Source organism: Ylistrum balloti, unplaced genomic scaffold (assembly GCF_031769215.1).
Source record: "Ylistrum balloti isolate Yb309-2 unplaced genomic scaffold, AGI_CSIRO_Ybal_v1 Utg369916, whole genome shotgun sequence".
NCBI lineage: Eukaryota > Metazoa > Mollusca > Bivalvia > Pectinida > Pectinidae > Ylistrum > Ylistrum balloti.
In genome coordinates this window covers 1,045,613-1,064,103 of record NW_026782036.1, presented here as the reverse complement: position 1 = coordinate 1,064,103, position 18,491 = coordinate 1,045,613, and the positions used below count along the sequence as shown (strand labels likewise).

Below are 18,491 nucleotides of genomic sequence, written 5' to 3'. Positions count from 1 at the left end.
CCTTCCTTAAGTGAATTGCAGTATCATCACAGTATCATTGATGTTTCGTGTTAGTATTCAGTAATATCATTAATGTTAATAAGATTAATAATCCGTTTATATATGACGTTATGCAAACTGGTTTTATTCGGATGAATTAGAAAGGGATACTAAGAAGTATAAATCAAATGCTAAACAAACTTTAAACCAGAGGGCAATATACAGGTAAACGTATAGATTGTAAGTAAACGTTTCAATGTATTAGATGTCTACAAGTATGTTTACAAACCGCCCTTAAATTTAAGTAAAATAGATAAACAAATTTTGCACCTCGGGTAACTTTAGATAGAAGTGCATGTAGATAAATAGAATGCGAAAGAACGTGACAAATAAGACACGTGGCCAATATATAAATCAGTGTGAAAGTGAGCAAAATATACAACCTTCCAAAAAAAAAGAGCTGTCCAATAGGCTGTAATTTAAATGGACAAATATGCTATAATTCTTTTAAAAGAAGGACCAGATCAAACGTCAAAGTCAACGGGAAAGTATACTGATACATCACCATGAAGAAAACAGAACCCAATAGTCTTCACCGAGCTATAGAGAGCCAGATTTAGTTGAACAGTCGTATATAGGAATATGGGACCAATAGATCCAAAGTTAAACGATGAGAGGTGGGATGTGATGCTGTAAAAACCATATCATTAAAATCTTAAGTAATGAGTCATCGACAAAGTCTCTCGTCACGCTAAAATGAACATACCCTTAGAAAGGCCATATAACAAGGTTTCGTTATTTTTGCTCCATACATTAACACCGTATCCGTCAGCGTACATCTAAGGGAAGTAGCGGTTATTAGACACCTTTACTTTTCAAAGATTGCGCCTAGCAGTAGACAAACTTTCTAGTATATTTAAGGGTATGATGAAGATGTATCGGATATTATCACTGAATTAAGATGTGATGGTGTGTGTTTGTAATAGGCGAGTTAGTGTAAACACACTGGTGGTTTATATGGCGGACGATCCTAGGTACATAGACACGTGATGTGAATAGTGGCGTCCTTAAAGGAAGGCAGCAGTTACCTGTACACCACTGAAGTAGACGACAACTGTTAGTGCCCTCCGTTGTGTATATTTCACGTAGGACGGATTAACAATGTTTCGTTTTGATATATTGTAAATCGTTCGGGACCTTACTGATAACTCTGTAGCAACACAACCTTTATTACGATACGAGGAATGCGACTGTCACAGCAGTGACAGATAACAAGAACATGGCGACACGGTACTGACAGCTGTAGTAACATCATCAACAACAACGACAAAAACAGCAATTACAACAATGTCATCTAATGCAACAGGCTCGGCTTTCTCATCAGCAACTTTGGGTACCGTCGATATCGTTGTGATCGTTATATATCTCGTCTTCTGTCTAGCAACAGGAATATGGGTAAGTTTCAAGACTTTTAAAGTTCTTGTCATTTTCTGTATATTAACTCATGATAATTAATTTTGTTGTTTTATTCTTCTTAATATTGGTTTTTGTTTCCGTTACTTTTTGGATATTTGGCTGATTTTGTTTTTAAAAAATGAAAAAAATTTTATCCTAACATTTCCTACGGCAAAAATACAATGTTCATGTCACACTGTGAACTGATATAGGTCACTGGTTATGAAGGTATTTATATAGATATGTGCCCTGTAGATAGATGTTTAAAAAGGTGAACATTTTATATGCACATACATCTATATATATTTCTTTTTTTACTTACACTTATTTCACTCAATGATATTCACAGACAATACCTGATAAATAGGTGTAGGTAGAGGAATATACGAAGCTATATTACTAATGGCTTAACAAGTTGGTTGGTTGTTAATAATTTATCTAACGTATTATCAGATACGTTATATCATAAATGTTTTCGGTTTTTTTTGTTTTTTTTTTCGTAATTTCAGAATTATCCATTAAGGGATTATTTCGACGGTTTAAATTTTCATTGTTTAAGTTTTGAAAAATGGCGTATTGATGAGTTTGATATTCTAAGAAACTGGGAAATGGGATTTTTCTTATTGTTCTTTTAATAAGATATTTATGTATAGTACTCTTTAATATTAGCAACTTTGTCAGTACCATTTTGTTTACCTGGCGTACCCACTGGCTTTCACACAATTATTTATTCAAAGTTAATTTATTTCAAAGTATGTTCTGACACGCCTTCTTTATTTACTTAATTCCTCATTTCTATTCGTGAAGTGTAATCCGACATTACCCTGGAGTCTCAGTATGTTTATATTACCTGTGTAGGCAACCGTCAGAACAGAGCGAGGCAGTGTCAGCGGTTATTTCCTAGCAGGCAGGGATATGCTGTGGTTTGCGGTAAGACAAAATGTAGTACACTGTAAACACAATGTTCCCTGTCCTTACTTTATAAAAAAAAACACACACTTGGTCCTGACAGCATAAATATACACAGATCTTTTATCTAATGAATATATTATGGAAATTCCTAATGTAGAATAACTAAGAACTAAGCACAATTATATCAGTTTACCCAAAGTTGCAAATAGATAAAAAAAAAAACACTTGTAAATGACATAAAAGACACGATAATTATTTGATTTTTATAACGTTTATTGGGTTCTGCGTAGTCTCGCTCTACTGTTGTAAAGATACCAATGTGTATACATTTGTAATAACACTATGACAATTACACCACTGGAAACATCGGTATCTACAATAAAATCCGGGACAGTTCAATGATCATTAAAGATTAAACAAACACAAAATGATAGCATTTCAACATTGGTATTAAACATACCCTTAATGTAACCAAACACGGTATTTTACTTGCATTTTCATGCAATTATTCTAGGAAATCTTGAACTGAAAATCATCCGTAATTATCAAATATCAAAGTCTGTCATCTAACAAAACCGCCATGTTTATTGAAAGTTACCGCTATAGATTCACATCTAGGTTACCTAAAAACGGTTATTTCAGCGAAAACGTGTAAATATAAGAGTGTTTAATATTAATGAATAATGGTGGATTATTTATTGATAAGTTTCTAGTTCAAGCAGTAAAACTGTACACTTTTGTTACTTTATAGATAGGTGCATCACTGTTCTCCAGTAACATTGGCAGCGGAAGCTTTGTTGGTCTTGCTGGAACAGGAGCGGCAAACGGAATTGCGGTGGCTAGTTATGAATTAAATGTAAGTAACACAATTCCTTGCATCTTTTTCTTGAAATCTATGCCTAAAAAACTTGAAATATTTTAATTCTAAGTATATTGACATGATCTGCTATTCTCGACCACACATTTATTTACTCCCTCACATATTTCGCTCAATTTGTATTAATTTGTTCGCTCGCTTTTCATGTATTACCTCTTCTGTATGTCTATTGATTAAATTTGAGTTTGTGTTGTAATTACGTAAATACGTTCTATCAGCAAATATATACATTTGTATCTTTCGTCGCCGCCTAAAGAATTATATGTTAGTAAATCACGCGTCCTATTTCTATCTTAGATCATGTTTATATAGGTACCAATCTATGGTTGCCATGTAAGTGACATAACCTTGTTACTATAAGGACTGTATCAACAACAGATAACGCTAGAATTTACATATATTAGAGTACATAAAAGGACTTTGTCATTGATGACTATTTTGCTTCAGCCGATATCCAATGACTAGGCTGGTTTACTGTCATAGTTTATTTTGTGCTGCTTAGTTATACATTGTAACGGTCACCTTGTAAAACATAGTTGGTATTCAAGTAACGTCTTCACCTCTTTCCGATTTCTCTTCTCAACCTCTTCTGTATTCTGAATGGGAAGGACATTTTGTCTTCATTTAGAAGTGTCTTTGTGGCGATGTTTTTCAACCTGATTAGACTATTAGGCAGTAGCCGCTCTTGTACCCTTAAGATGACAACTACAGTTTACTGAAATCTATATCAAGTAATGTTGTATTTGAGTCTTAAATTTTTGTGTTAATATCATGACACTATCTAATTTAATAAAATAAAATGTCACCAATTTGGTCGTCATTTGTATTCATAACTGTATTATAGTGGCCTTGTTGTGAACTTATTTTGTTAGTACTCACTGGCGAGATATACGACTCCATTTCTTCTCATGTTCTCTACTCTGCTTTCAATTTCACTTAATTCCTTCTAATTTCCCTTTTTTCATCTGCCGAAAGGTCATGATAGTAAATCAATAACTAAATGAACCATTGATATATGTGTCTATTTGTAGGGATTGTTCTGTCTACTGCTGTTGGGATGGCTTTTTGTACCCATCTACATTTCAAGCGGGGTATGTCTGGACACCATTGCTGTTAGAAGTTTCCTGACGAAACACTTTTTTTCGAATAGCAAGTATATGTCAGATGATAACTTAAGTTGTATTCTACAGTTGTATTGTCTTTATGTGATCATGCATTGGACTGCCAAAGGTGTGGCACTGATAGAAACGGGAGATGCACTTTTTGTTTCTCGTTATAAAGCTTCATTTCTGTAAGTAAATGATAATTATTTATATGCTGTATGCTAAAGATACCATTTATAGATATATGTATATCTGTTTGCAGGTATACACCTTACCGGAGTACCTCATGAGAAGGTTTGGTGGTCAACGTCTCCAGATCTACATGGCAGTATTATCGCTTCTCATATATGTCTTCACTAAAATATCCGTAAGTAAGGAACCTTGAACCATACTGTATATTTTTTCGTTAAAAAATTGTCTAATGAACGATCACCCGTATTCAAATAAAAGAGACGTCTTTATTTAATACATGAAACATGTATGTTAACATGTGAAGGATTGAGTGTTAACATGGGAAGGATTGAGTGTTAACATGTGAAGGATTGAGTGTTAACATGGGAAGGATTGAGTGTTAACATGGGAAGGATTGAGTGTTAACATGTGAAGGATTGAGTGTTAACATGTGAAGGATTGAGTGTTAACATGTGAAGGATTGAGTGTTAACATGGGAAGGATTGAGTGTTAACATGTGAAGGATTGAGTGTTAACATGGGAAGGATTGAGTGTTAACATGGGAAGGATTGAGTGTTAACATGGGAAGGATTGAGTGTTAACATGTGAAGGATTGAGTGTTAACATGGGAAGGATTGAGTGTTAACATGGGAAGGATTGAGTGTTAACATGGGAAGGATTGAGTGTTAACATGGGAAGGATTGAGTGTTAACATGGGAAGGATTGAGTAAAGATTTATGTTATCATAGACTACGAAGTGTTAATGTTACCTTTCGTGTTGGCCAATTGTTGAAGTATAATGTGAATAGTTAAAACTGTTTTAAAATATCTTCCCTTTGGCAAACAAACAGAACCGGAGCTGTGTGTAATAGACAAAACATGTAAGAAATAGCTTGCTTGATTCGTTGCATTCTCTTTGGACCTTGAACATTTGATGTCGCATTTGTATCCAGCCTAGTCAGTTGTATCTTTAGGTTGACATGTTTGCGGGAACAATATTCATACAGCAGGCTGTAGGATGGGACCTATACGCGGGAGTTTTCCTGTTGTTAGGAATATCTGCTCTGTATACTGTCTCAGGTTGGTACATCAGTATCCCGCTCGATGTATTACAATGAGAAGCAATACATCTTGTAAACACGTGGGCGTTAACTTCCTTCTTTCCAAAGACACCGTTTCATCAACATTGATATTACTTGGATTTTTCACTTTATGTTTTGTAGCTGATTTACGGTATGTTCGATCGTTCATGTTAAAATTACATCTACGTTTGGTATTGAATGTTAGTGATAACTTTTTCATTACAAACAACTCTTCACAGATACAACATATCGAAAATTACGAAAATAAACCAACCAGTGCCGACGGCATATAAACAATGTGAAGTAATTTCAATGTCGTCATAACAAAAATGTACATCTTTACAAATGCAATGTACACTAATTAGGAACTAGGAAATAGCATGAATTCTGATTTTATTTTTGATAACGCCGTCAGTTGCATTTGCTGAAAACATAAATCAAACTACTCAACGTCATCTATATACTTGTTTATTATAATAATCTTAAACTATTACAATAGTATTGATTACCCCGGTAACAAGATTCTTGATGATTTATCAAAGAAGGGAAATAAAGTCAACATAATACTAATTATATTGTTGTTATATTAATAAACAATTTTGTCATACATTGATGTTTGTCTAAGGTCTTGCATTGTTTCCCTTGCCTAAGATACCCTGATGCTATAACTACTATTATTTTACAGGAGGATTGAAGGCTGTGATGTATACGGACACATTACAGACGGTTATAATGGTGGCTGGATCTCTTGTCTTAATGGTGCTAAGTAAGCTTGATGGTGCCGCTAAGTTGACATCCTTTTACTTAATAAAACACGGCAAATAATATTGATGTTCATGTTATCGTGTTAAAAGCGATATAAGTTCATGACAATCTCCACTCATGATCGAGTATATATATTTTTTTTCTATGTAACAAAATATCATATAACATATGATATAACACAATATAACACATAATAAGTATGGATACTAACATAATAGCATTGTTTTAACAATCTATTAGGACAAAAATAAGCATACAGTTACCAATATAATTTAAAATCATATTTGTAGTTTTAATCATCAAATTTTCCGTGTTATTTCCATTAATTACAATTTTAGGCCCTTAGCACCACTGGTGAGTCCTGGAATCTCATTACAACTTTATGAACATACAATTATCCGTGTTATATCCTACAATAGAACATACAATTATCCGTGTTATATCCTACAATAGAACAATTATCCGTGTTATATCCTACAATAGAACAATTATCCGTGTTATATCCTACAATAGAACAATTATCCGTGTTATATCACAATAGAACAATTATCCGTGTTATATCCCTACAATAGAACAATAGAACAATTATCCGTGTTATATTCTACAATAGAACAATTATACGTGTTATATCCTACAATAGAACAATTATCCGTGTTATATCCTACAATAGAACAATTATCCGTGTTATATTCTACAATAGAACATACAATTATACGTGTTATATCCTACAATAGAACAAGTATCCGTGTTATATCCTACAATAGAACAATCATCCGTGTTATATCCTACAATAAAACAATTATCCGTGTTATATCCTTCAATAGAACATACAATTATCCGTGTTATATCCTACAATAGAACATACAATTATCCGTGTTATATCCTACAATAGAACATACAATTATCCGTGTTATATCCTACAATAGAACAATTATCCGTGTTATATCCTACAATAGAACAATTATCCGTGTTATATCCTACAATAGAACAATTATCCGTGTTATATCCTACAATAGAACATACAATTATCCGTGTTATATCCTACAATAGAAGAGTTATCCGTGTTATATCCTGCAAGAGAACAATTATCCGTGTTATATCCTACAATAAAACAATTATCCGTGTTATATCCTTCAATAGAACATACAATTATCTGTGTTATATCCTACAATAGAACAATATCATATAGAACAATTATCCGTGTTATATCCTATCATATCCTACAATAGAACAATTATCCGTGTTATATCCTACAATAGAACAATTATCCGTGTTATATCCTACAATATTATCCGTGTTATATCCTACAATAGAACAATTATCCGTGTTATATCCTACAATAGAACAAATATCCGTGTTATATCCTACAATAGAACATACAATTATACGTGTTATATCCTACAATAGAACATACAATTATACGTGTTATATCCTACAATAGAATATACAATTATCCGTTCTATACCCTACAATAGAACAATTATCCGTGTTATATCCTACAATAGAACAATTATCCGTGTTATATCCTACAATAGAACACAATTATCCGAACATACAATTATCCGTGTTATATCCTACAATAGAACAATTATCCGTGTTATATCCTACAATAGAACAATTATCCGTGTTATATCCTACAATAGAACATACAATTATCCGTGTTATATCCTACAATAGAACAATTATCCGTGTTATATCCTACAATAGAACAAATATCCGTGTTATATCCTACAATAGAACAATTATCCGTGTTATATCCTACAATAGAACAATTATCCGTGTTATATCCTACAATAGAACAATTATCAATTATCGTGTTATATCCTACAATAGAACAACAATTATCCGTGTTATATCCTACAATAGAACAACAATTATCCGTGTTATATCCTACAATAGAACATACAATTATCCGTGTTATATCCTACAATAGAACAATTATCCGTGTTATATCCTACAATAGAACATACAGTTATCCGTGTTATATCCTACAATAGAACATACAATTATCCGTGTTATATCCTACAATAGAACAATTATCCGTGTTATATCCTACAATAGAACAATTATCCGTGTTATATCCTACAATAGAACAATTATCCGTGTTATATCCTACAATAGAACAATTATCCGTGTTATATCCTACAATAGAACAATTATCCGTGTTATATCCTATACAATAGAACATACAATTATCCGTGTTATATCCTACAATAGAACATACAATTATCCGTGTTATATCCTACAATAGAACAATTATCCGTGTTATATCCTACAATAGAACATACAATTATCCGTGTTATATCCTTCAATAGAACAATTATCCGTGTTATATTCTACAATAGAACAATTATCCGTGTTATATCCTACAATAGAACAATTATCCGTGTTATATGCTACAATAGAACATACAATTATCCGTGTTATATCCTACAATAGAACAATTATCCGTGTTATATCCTACAATATCCGTGTTATATCCTACAATAGAACAATTATCCGTGTTATATCCTACAATAGAACATACAATTATCCGTGTTATATCCTACAATAGAACAAGTATCCGTGTTATATCCTATAATAGAACATACAATTATCCGTGTTATATCCTACAATAGAACATACAATTATCCGTGTTATATCCTACAATAGAACAATTATCCGTGTTATATCCTACAATAGAACATACAATTATCTGTGTTATATCCTACAATAGAACAATTATCCGTGTTATATCCTACAATAGAACAATTATCCGTGTTATATCCTACAATAGAACAATTATCCGTGTTATATCCTACAATAGAACAATTATCCGTGTTATATCCTACAATAGAACAATTATCCGTGTTATATCCTACAATAGAACAATTATCCGTGTTATATTATAGAACCGTGTTATATCCTACAATAGAACAATTATCCGTGTTATATCCTACAATAGAACAACAATTATCCGTGTTATATCCGTGTTATATCCTACAATAGAACAATTATCCGTTATCCGTGTTATATCCTACAATAGAACAATTATCCGTGTTATATCCTACAATAGAACAAGAACAATAGAACAACAATATCCAATAGAACAATTATCCGTGTTATATCCTACAATAGAACAATTATTTATATCCTACAATAGAACAATTATCCGTGTTATATCCTACAATAGAACAATTATCCGTGTTATATCCTACAATAGAACAATTATCCGTGTTATACCCTACAATAGAACAATTATCCGTGTTATATCCTACAATAGAACATACAATTATCCGTGTTATATCCTACAATAGAACAATTATCCGTGTTATATCCTACAATAGAACAATTATCCGTGTTATATCCTACAATAGAACATACAATTATCCGTGTTATATCCTACAATAGAACATACTATTATCCGTGTTATATCCTACAATACAACAAATATCCGTGTTATATCCTACAATAGAACAATTATCCGTGTTATATCCTACAATAGAACATACCGTGTTATATCCTACAATAGAACATACAATTATCCGTGTTATATCCTACAATAGAACAATTATCCGTGTTATATCCTACAATAGAACAATTATCCGTGTTATATCCTACAATAGAACAATTATCAGTGTTATATCCTACAATAGAACATACAATTATCCATGTTATATCCTACAATAGAACAATTATCCGTGTTATATCCTACAATAGAACTATTATCCGTGTTATATCCTACAATTATCCGTGTTATATCCTACAATAGAACAATATCCGTGTTATATTATCCGTGTTATATCCTACAATAGAACATACAATTATCCGTGTTATATCCTATATTATCCGTGTCATATCCAAAAATAGAACAATTATCCGTGTTATATCCTACAATAGAACAATTATCCGTGTTATATTCTACAATAGAACATACAATTATCCGTGTTATATCCTACAATAGAACAATTATCCGTGTTATATCCTACAATAGAACAATTATCCGTGTTATATCCTACAATAGAACAATTATCCGTGTTATATCCTACAATAGAACAATTATCCGTGTTTATCCGTGTTATATCCTACAATAGAACATACAATTATCCGTGTTATATCCTACAATAGAACAAATATCCGTGTTATATCCTACAATAGAACAATTATCCGTGTTATATCCTACAATAGAACATACAATTATCCGTGTTATATCCTACAATAGAACAATCCGTGTTATATCCTACAATATCCGTGTTATATCCTACAATAGAACAACCGTGTTATATTATCCGTGTTATATTCTACAATAGAACAATTATACGTGTTATATCCTACAATAGAACAAGTATCCGTGTTATATCCTACAATAGAACAATCATCCGTGTTATATCCTACAATAGAACATACAATTATCCGTGTTATATCCTACAATAGAACAAATATCCGTGTTATATCCTACAATAGAACAATTATCCGTGTTATATCCTACAATAGAACAATTATCCGTGTTATATCCTACAATAGAACATACAATTATCCGTGTTATATCCTACAATAGAACATACAATTATCCGTGTTATATCCTACAATAGAACAATTATCCGTGTTATATCCTACAATTGAACATACAAGTATCCGTGTTATATCCTACAATAGAACAATTATCCGTGTTATATCCTACAATAGAACATACAATTATCCGTGTTATATCCTACAATAGAACAATTATCCGTGTTATATCCTACAATAGAACAATTATCCGTGTTATATCCTACAATAGAACAATTATCCGTGATATATCCTACAATAGAACAATTATCCGTGTTATATCCTACAATAGAACATACAATTATCCGTGTTATATCCTACAATTGAACATACAAGTATCCGTGTTATATCCTACAATAGAAAAATTATCCGTGTTATATCCTACAATAGAACATACAATTATCCGTGTTATATCCTACAATAGAACATACAATTATCCGTGTTATATCCTACAATAGAACAATTATCCGTGTTATATCCTACAATAGAACATACAATTATCCGTGTTATATCCTACAATAGAACATAAAATTATCCGTGTTATATCCTACAATAGAACAATTATCCGTGTTATATCCTACAATAGAACATATATCCTACAATAGAACAATTATCCGTGTTATATCCTACAATTTATCCGTGTTATATCCTACAATAGAACAACAATTATCCGTGTTATATCCTACAATAGAACAATTATCCGTGTTATATCCTACAATAGAACAATTATCCGTGTTATATCCTACAATAGAACAAATATCCGTGTTATATCCTACAATAGAACAATTATCAGTGTTATATCCTACAATAGAACAATAATCCGTGTTATATCCTACAATAGAACAATTATCCGTGTTATATCCTACAATAGAACAATTATCCCTACAATAGAACAATTATCCGTGTTATATCCTACAATAGAACATACAATTATCCGTGTTATATCCTACAATAGAACAATTATCCGTGTTATATCCTACAATAGAACAATTATCCGTGTTATATCCTATAATAGAACATACAATTATCCGAGTTATATCCTACAATAGAACAGTTATCCGTGTTATATCCTACAATAGAACAATTATCCGTGTTATATCCTACAATAGAACAATTATCCGTGTTATATCCTTCAATGGAACAATTATCCGGATATACTATAGAACATACAATTATCCGTGTTATATCCTACAATAGAACATACAATTATCCATGTTATATCCTACAATAGAACAATTATCCGTGTTATATCCTACAATAGAACAATTATCCGTGTTATATCCTACAATAGAACAATTATCCGTGTTATATCCTACAATAGAACATACAATTATCCGTGTTATATCCTACAATAGAACATACAATTATCCGTGTTATATCCTACAATAGAACAATTATCCGTGTTATATCCTACAATAGAACAATTATCCGTGTTATATCCTACAATAGAACATACAATTATCCGTGTTATATCCTACAATAGAACAAATATACGTGTTATATCCTACAATAGAACAATTATCCGTGTTATATCCTACAATAGAACATACAATTATCCGTGTTATATCCTACAATAGAACATACAATTATCCGTGTTATATCCTACAATAGAACATACAATTATCCGTGTTATATCCTACAATAGAACAATTATCCGTGTTATATCACAATAGAACAATTATCCGTGTTATATCCTACAATAGAACAACAATTATCCGTGTTATATCCTACAATAGAACAATTATCCGTGTTATATCCTACAATAGAACAAATATCCGTGTTATATCCTACAATAGAACAATTATCCGTGTTATATCCTACAATAGAACATACAATTATCCGTGTTATATCCTACAATAGAACAATTATCCGTGTTATATCCTACAATAGAACATACAATTATCCGTGTTATATCCTACAATAGAACAGTTATCCGTGTTATATCCTGCAATAGAACAAATATCCGTGTTATATCCTACAATAGAACATACAATTATCCGTGTTATATCCTACAATAGTATTATATCCTACAATAGAACAATTATCCGTGTTATATCCTACAATAGAACATACAATTATCCGTGTTATATCCTACAATAGAACAATTATCCGTGTTATATCCTACAATAGAACATACAATTATCCGTGTTATATCCTACAATAGAACAAATATCCGTGTTATATCCTACAATAGAACATACAATTATCCGTGTTATATCCTACAATAGAACATACAATTATCCGTGTTATATCCTACAATAGAACAATTATCCGTAAGTTTAAACCAAGCCAAAATGGGAAGTAGATAAAATCTTATTTGCATAACTCAATATTAATCTCCAAACTGTAATCATAATTATTTCTTTCTTCTTCTTTATGGTCATATTATCGTAAAAGTTGAAAAAAACTTTAAGAAAATTTCGCCTCTTTGATGCTCGGCGCAAAGCTGATTATTACATGCTGTCATGTTCACATATCATTCTATCTTGTTATTTAGGACTAAAGGGTCTGATGCTAGCCGCTATGATGGCGGCTTTGATGAGTTCCCTCTCGTCAGTATTTAACAGTACAACTACAATATTTACCTTAGACATATGGAAGCGACTTCGTCCAAAGTCGTCTGATGGCGAGCTTCTTATCGTGGGAAGGTATTCTGTCCTCTTTCGATTAATTGATGTGTTATTTTAAAAGTGCAAAATTCAGTTTGATGTATTACATCATTATTATGCAATGCATAATTTATTATATCTTTTTTCACCGAAGAAACATCACATCTGTTCTAAACGCATTAATATTTATCTCAAACTACTTCTAAATTAGATAACTTCCAAAGGATAGCGATAATCATGGTGGGTTTCCTTTTTATTTGGTTTGCTAGTAAATCTGTTATCAAGTTACGCATATTTGGTATCGAAAGTTTTTCCTATATTGTAGCGTGCTCTCAAATTAAGGTTTCGTTGATAGTATCAGCTAGAAGACTAAAGCATGTTGAAATTTAAATGTTCTTGTCATGTTAACAGATTCGCTATAACATTCTTTTGAAATGACAAATGCTGTTGCTTCATTTTAATTTTATTTCAAAGATTTTATGCAGAAAATTATGTGCATTTAAACACTAGTTGGTCAATCGATTCATACGTTGGTAATGTCGCATTGACATAATTTTATTAAATCATGATCACATATTGCGATGGAAAAAATATTACGATGCTGTTTTTCCAGAGTATTTGTGCTTGTCCTCGTCGTTGTGAGTATAATATGGATTCCTGTTCTTCGAGCATCTCAAGGAGGACAACTCTTCAACTACATTCAATCTGTCAGTGGATACCTAGTTCCGCCGGTTCTCTCCCTTTTCCTGCTAGCAATGCTTTGGACACGTACCAACGAATCAGTAAGCTCATTGATAAATATGGTGTTTTGCTGAAATCTGATTTATGGTACACATATATATACATATATTTACAATTGAAACATATGATACAATGTAGTTTTCAGCATTTTCATACGTTTATTTCAGGGGGCCTTCTGGGGTTTGATGGTAGGGCTTCTGGTTGGATTAATTCGTCTCGGATTAGACTTCGGCTATGGGTCTCCAGCCTGTGGAGAAGAGGAATTTAGACCAAGTTTCTTATCACAAGTTCATTTCCTACACTTTACAATCATCCTGTTCTTCATTAGCCTGTTTACCACTATCATTATATCAATACTTACTCAGCCGATCCACCCTAAGCACGTGAGTGTTCCAGCTATGACATAATGATAAGTGTACCAGTCGAAATAGACAGTCAGTATGTCTCTATCGGGATTGTGGTTATTATACACCAACATAAACTTAAATGCATTCAGCATTATTTAGAGAGTTTGAATATTTTTCACTTAAGACCACTGCCACTTCAATATTTAAATATTCTTTATGAAATGAAACCTTTTGGACTACATAAAACGTGAATTTTAGATACGATAAGTGATTCCCATAACATCATTATGGGAATGCTCCGCCATCAAAATGACTGTTCCACTGATTTCGCTGTCGCAAACAAATTATTTTAATTTAAAATCACAGCGCGCAGTTTGGTGTGTGCCTGCAACGATGTATCATTTATAATGATCATAAATGCCATAACAAAACAGTTAAATTCTTAAATAGAGATGAATCAGTCAAATGATAAGTAACGATCCAATTCGATCCATCCCATCCACAGTTAGTAAGACTCACGTGGTGGACACGACACAGCACTATGGAAAGAGTTCCTTTCGAGGAAGAAAAGGAGACAAACAGAATATCAGAAGAGGCTAGACTAAAACGGATTACAGAGCTCAAAGAAAGGCCAGGTGGAAGGAATATTACTTACATATGTTTATTCTATTGGTGTAGAGTTCCTTTGTAGTACGAAATTATTTTAACCAACCAGTTAAACAACATATTGTATCACAGATTACAATGCTTAAAATATGAACTCATAATAAATTTTGGTCCATTCCAAAGAAGGTCAGTCTTTATGTTTACATGTTTAAGACGCCCTATAAATCATGCATTTGGTCATCATCGTCGTTATTTCACAAGCTTTAAATGTTTACGTTTGGTTAACAGACACCTCATTATAGTGTAGGTTTGTTCATCATTCAAAGTTGAATAATTTATTTGTTAAAATTTCTTCAGTTTATATGAGGAATTGACTTAACTCAGTTGTTTCTATTTGTTCTTTTGTTTGATGCAGTTGAAATTTCAAGATGGAAGTCGTTCGTCTACCTTATATGTGGATATGAACCTCCGAAAGAGGTTATTGAATCTGAAGAAGTAACGGCCAAACAGAGCGTGCTGACGGATATCAGGGAGGTACCTAAATGGAAGGTTTTCGTCAACGTTAATGCAATCCTCCTTATGGTGATTGGCATGTTCCTATGGGGGTTCTTTGGGTAATATTACACATCACACCTGTCAGTCAGCCCAAACGTCTGTTCTAAATAAAAGTTATTTATCTCTTTGTCTTTATTGTCCTTAATTGCAATTACTCCGTTGTGACAGGAAAGTTAAAAATGGTTTCTTATTTTATCATACTTGTAGTTGATTTTGAAAATATTCGATAGTAAAAACTGATCACACTCAGGTAAAGTTACGGAGCATAAAATACACCTTCTACATCAACAGTACGTACTATCGAACTTGTCGGAACAATTCATAGATTTCGTTTGAAATGTTTTTTGTCATTCAATACTTACTTCCTGCGTAAACTTTATAAAGAATGATTGCTGACAATTATGAAATACACACGATGAATATTCCATTAAAGTATACCTGATGATATATCTGAGAGCAGATTGTTATCACATTTGTCAATATTATGTACTGAATAAATATATCATTAAGTATATGAGAAAGCCGGTGATTTTGCTTACAAGTACGAGACAGTTTCCGAGGCAAAACGGGATACAAAGAACAGTTGGTTATCATAATCATGCACATTTAGCTTATAAAATTACATGTCAGAATAATTTATGATGATACGTGCGAGACAAGTTAATTTTAAAAAGGAATTAGTCCGTGTTGAAAGGTGCTATTAATCTGTGCGTGGTTTGAACAATCATGTAGATGACGTGAGTTTAGTAACATTTATTATGATGCACGAGAGGAAGTTATATAATTATACAGGTGAGAATAACGGTACAAAAGAAACAATATATTAAGATGCATGTAAGAATGATTTATTAAGATACAGCTGATAACATTTTATAAGGATATATTTATGAAAGTTTAAATAATGTAGATTATGATAACATCGATGACTCACATTCAAATGAAAGTTGTCTATTTACCCACCGAGGAGCTTTTTAGTTGGGATTTAAAAGCAGTAATTAATGGTGCACGCCTCCAAAATGTAATCAGTATCTTCACGTCGGCAGAAATGTGTCTTATTTAATGATATATAGATGTACTGATAGAGATTCATTTCAAACGTTTCCTGGTAATACTTTCGTATACGATGACTGCTAATTTATGTGATCCGGATGAGCTACAGACAAGTTTATGACTGTGTAGAGATCTATGCCGTCCCACATTACTGATATAGGTGAAAGGGTCGAAATATTCAGCTCATTTGACAGTTAAAGTCTTAATTTAGACTTGGAGAAAGGTATACGTGTAAACGTTAAAAATCCCCAATCAGTCATGCTATCACGTGTCAGCTTGTACAACACGCGCATCAATAGGATATGCACGTGATATATCTATTTAAAGATATCTTTGTACCATCTTGACAGTTTTTTGATATATATTTTTTGTATTTAAGACGTGTTCCTATGTAGGATTTGGTAAAATCCTGAGGTAGGTTTGCTTTGTTTGGGTAATTCATCGGTTACCACTTAAAGCGCCTTACCCTTCTGTGTATACACACATCACGACAGGTAGGTGATTAAGTAAACACGTGTGTGTTCCTTCGATCTCTGATTTGAACGTGTGCAATCTGGCACGACTTTTATACTGTTGTTTTCATCTTTTTGCAAACTTTTACTCTTTATAGCCCAGTGAGGAGGTTCGATTTTCTGTTCTTTTATCGTCGATGACGTAATGATGACGTCACGTTACTATTGCATTAAATGGTTCTGAACTCACTATTTCTTTTTATCAAATTATCTGATCACAAGATTATTTCGACATATAAATGTAATTCAGCATTTCTCTTTTTCATAGATTGAACTTGATTATATATATGATTATATATATATATATAACTATTTACAGATATTAGGAATAGCTCGTGTTCGCTAGCTTAAAATCTTGAACAACAGTCTCGGGTGTAATTTGGTTATTATCAGCCGCTCTAAGTACCTACATACATATATATTCGGTTTGTCTTTCCTATTTTAATCATCGAGAACAAAAGACATACAAGTACATATCATCGTGAAGTAATAGTTGATAGGTATATACCAAATAATGAAATACTGTTCCTTTTCTGATTAGCCATTTGTCTATAATGTTCTGACCTTAGAGGCGATCAAGGGAAATCAAATGCTCTTCAAACCTATATTGAAATATAAAAGGGTTGGCATTTTAATGTGTAACATTGAATTTGAAAACAAAACAGTAGCAAAGATGCAGTGCACTGTGGAAAATGAAGCAATATTTTTTCTTGATTGATTTGGGAAATGATTTTCATCAGCATTACAATTTATCATTATTATAAGATACAGAAAGAAAATCAACCATTTCCTTTATTCGTGTAGAATTATCCAGTTACGATACATCTAGATTTAGTGTTTGCTTTGTGAAGAAAATAAACGATTGCAATGACAGTATATGATGTTTACCTTATTCTCATTTGGGAACATGCATTACTTACTTGTATTGTCACAAAATGAACATGGCGAGTAATGTTGAAAAAACATAAGACGCTTATCCTTCCCAAACGCCAAGTTTTTTATATACTAGGTAATTTTCATGAGTTGTTTTGTAAATCGTTTGTAGATATTTTCCCCTAGTTTCATCAAATAAAAGTAGGAATTAAGATTCTGAGAGTACTTTGTTTTTATTAGACATGATTTTTAAATGTACATAAGAACAAGACAAAACATATCACCAAAATCATAATCCGAACTCAAATTCAATAAGATATTACGAAT

At 32.3% G+C, this 18,491-nt stretch overlaps 1 protein-coding gene across 1 annotated transcript; it reads left to right on the top strand.

Annotated features, from left to right (window-relative positions):
• Window positions 1–1,326: 1,326 nt before the first annotated feature.
• LOC132546800 (sodium/glucose cotransporter 4-like) lies at window positions 1,327–15,792 on the top strand. The gene is made up of 12 exons (XM_060210517.1): window positions 1,327–1,434; window positions 2,293–2,364; window positions 3,098–3,202; window positions 4,255–4,314; window positions 4,589–4,693; window positions 5,472–5,577; window positions 6,265–6,396; window positions 13,369–13,519; window positions 14,094–14,262; window positions 14,389–14,604; window positions 15,074–15,203; window positions 15,590–15,792. Exons 1-12 carry the CDS (start codon window positions 1,327–1,329, stop codon window positions 15,790–15,792), a joined length of 1,557 nt encoding a protein of 518 aa, XP_060066500.1.
• The last annotated feature ends 2,699 nt before the right edge of the window (window positions 15,793–18,491 follow it).

Excerpts from the sequence above, each read along its gene's own strand:
- LOC132546800 (XM_060210517.1), top strand. The coding sequence starts at position 1,327 with ATGTCATCTAATGCAACAGGCTCGGCTTTCTCATCAGCAACTTTGGGT. Across the intron at positions 4,315-4,588 it reads CCATCTACATTTCAAGCGGG|GTATACACCTTACCGGAGTA; the intron begins GTATGTCTGGAC and ends ATCTGTTTGCAG. Across the intron at positions 14,263-14,388 it reads GGACACGTACCAACGAATCA|GGGGCCTTCTGGGGTTTGAT; the intron begins GTAAGCTCATTG and ends CGTTTATTTCAG.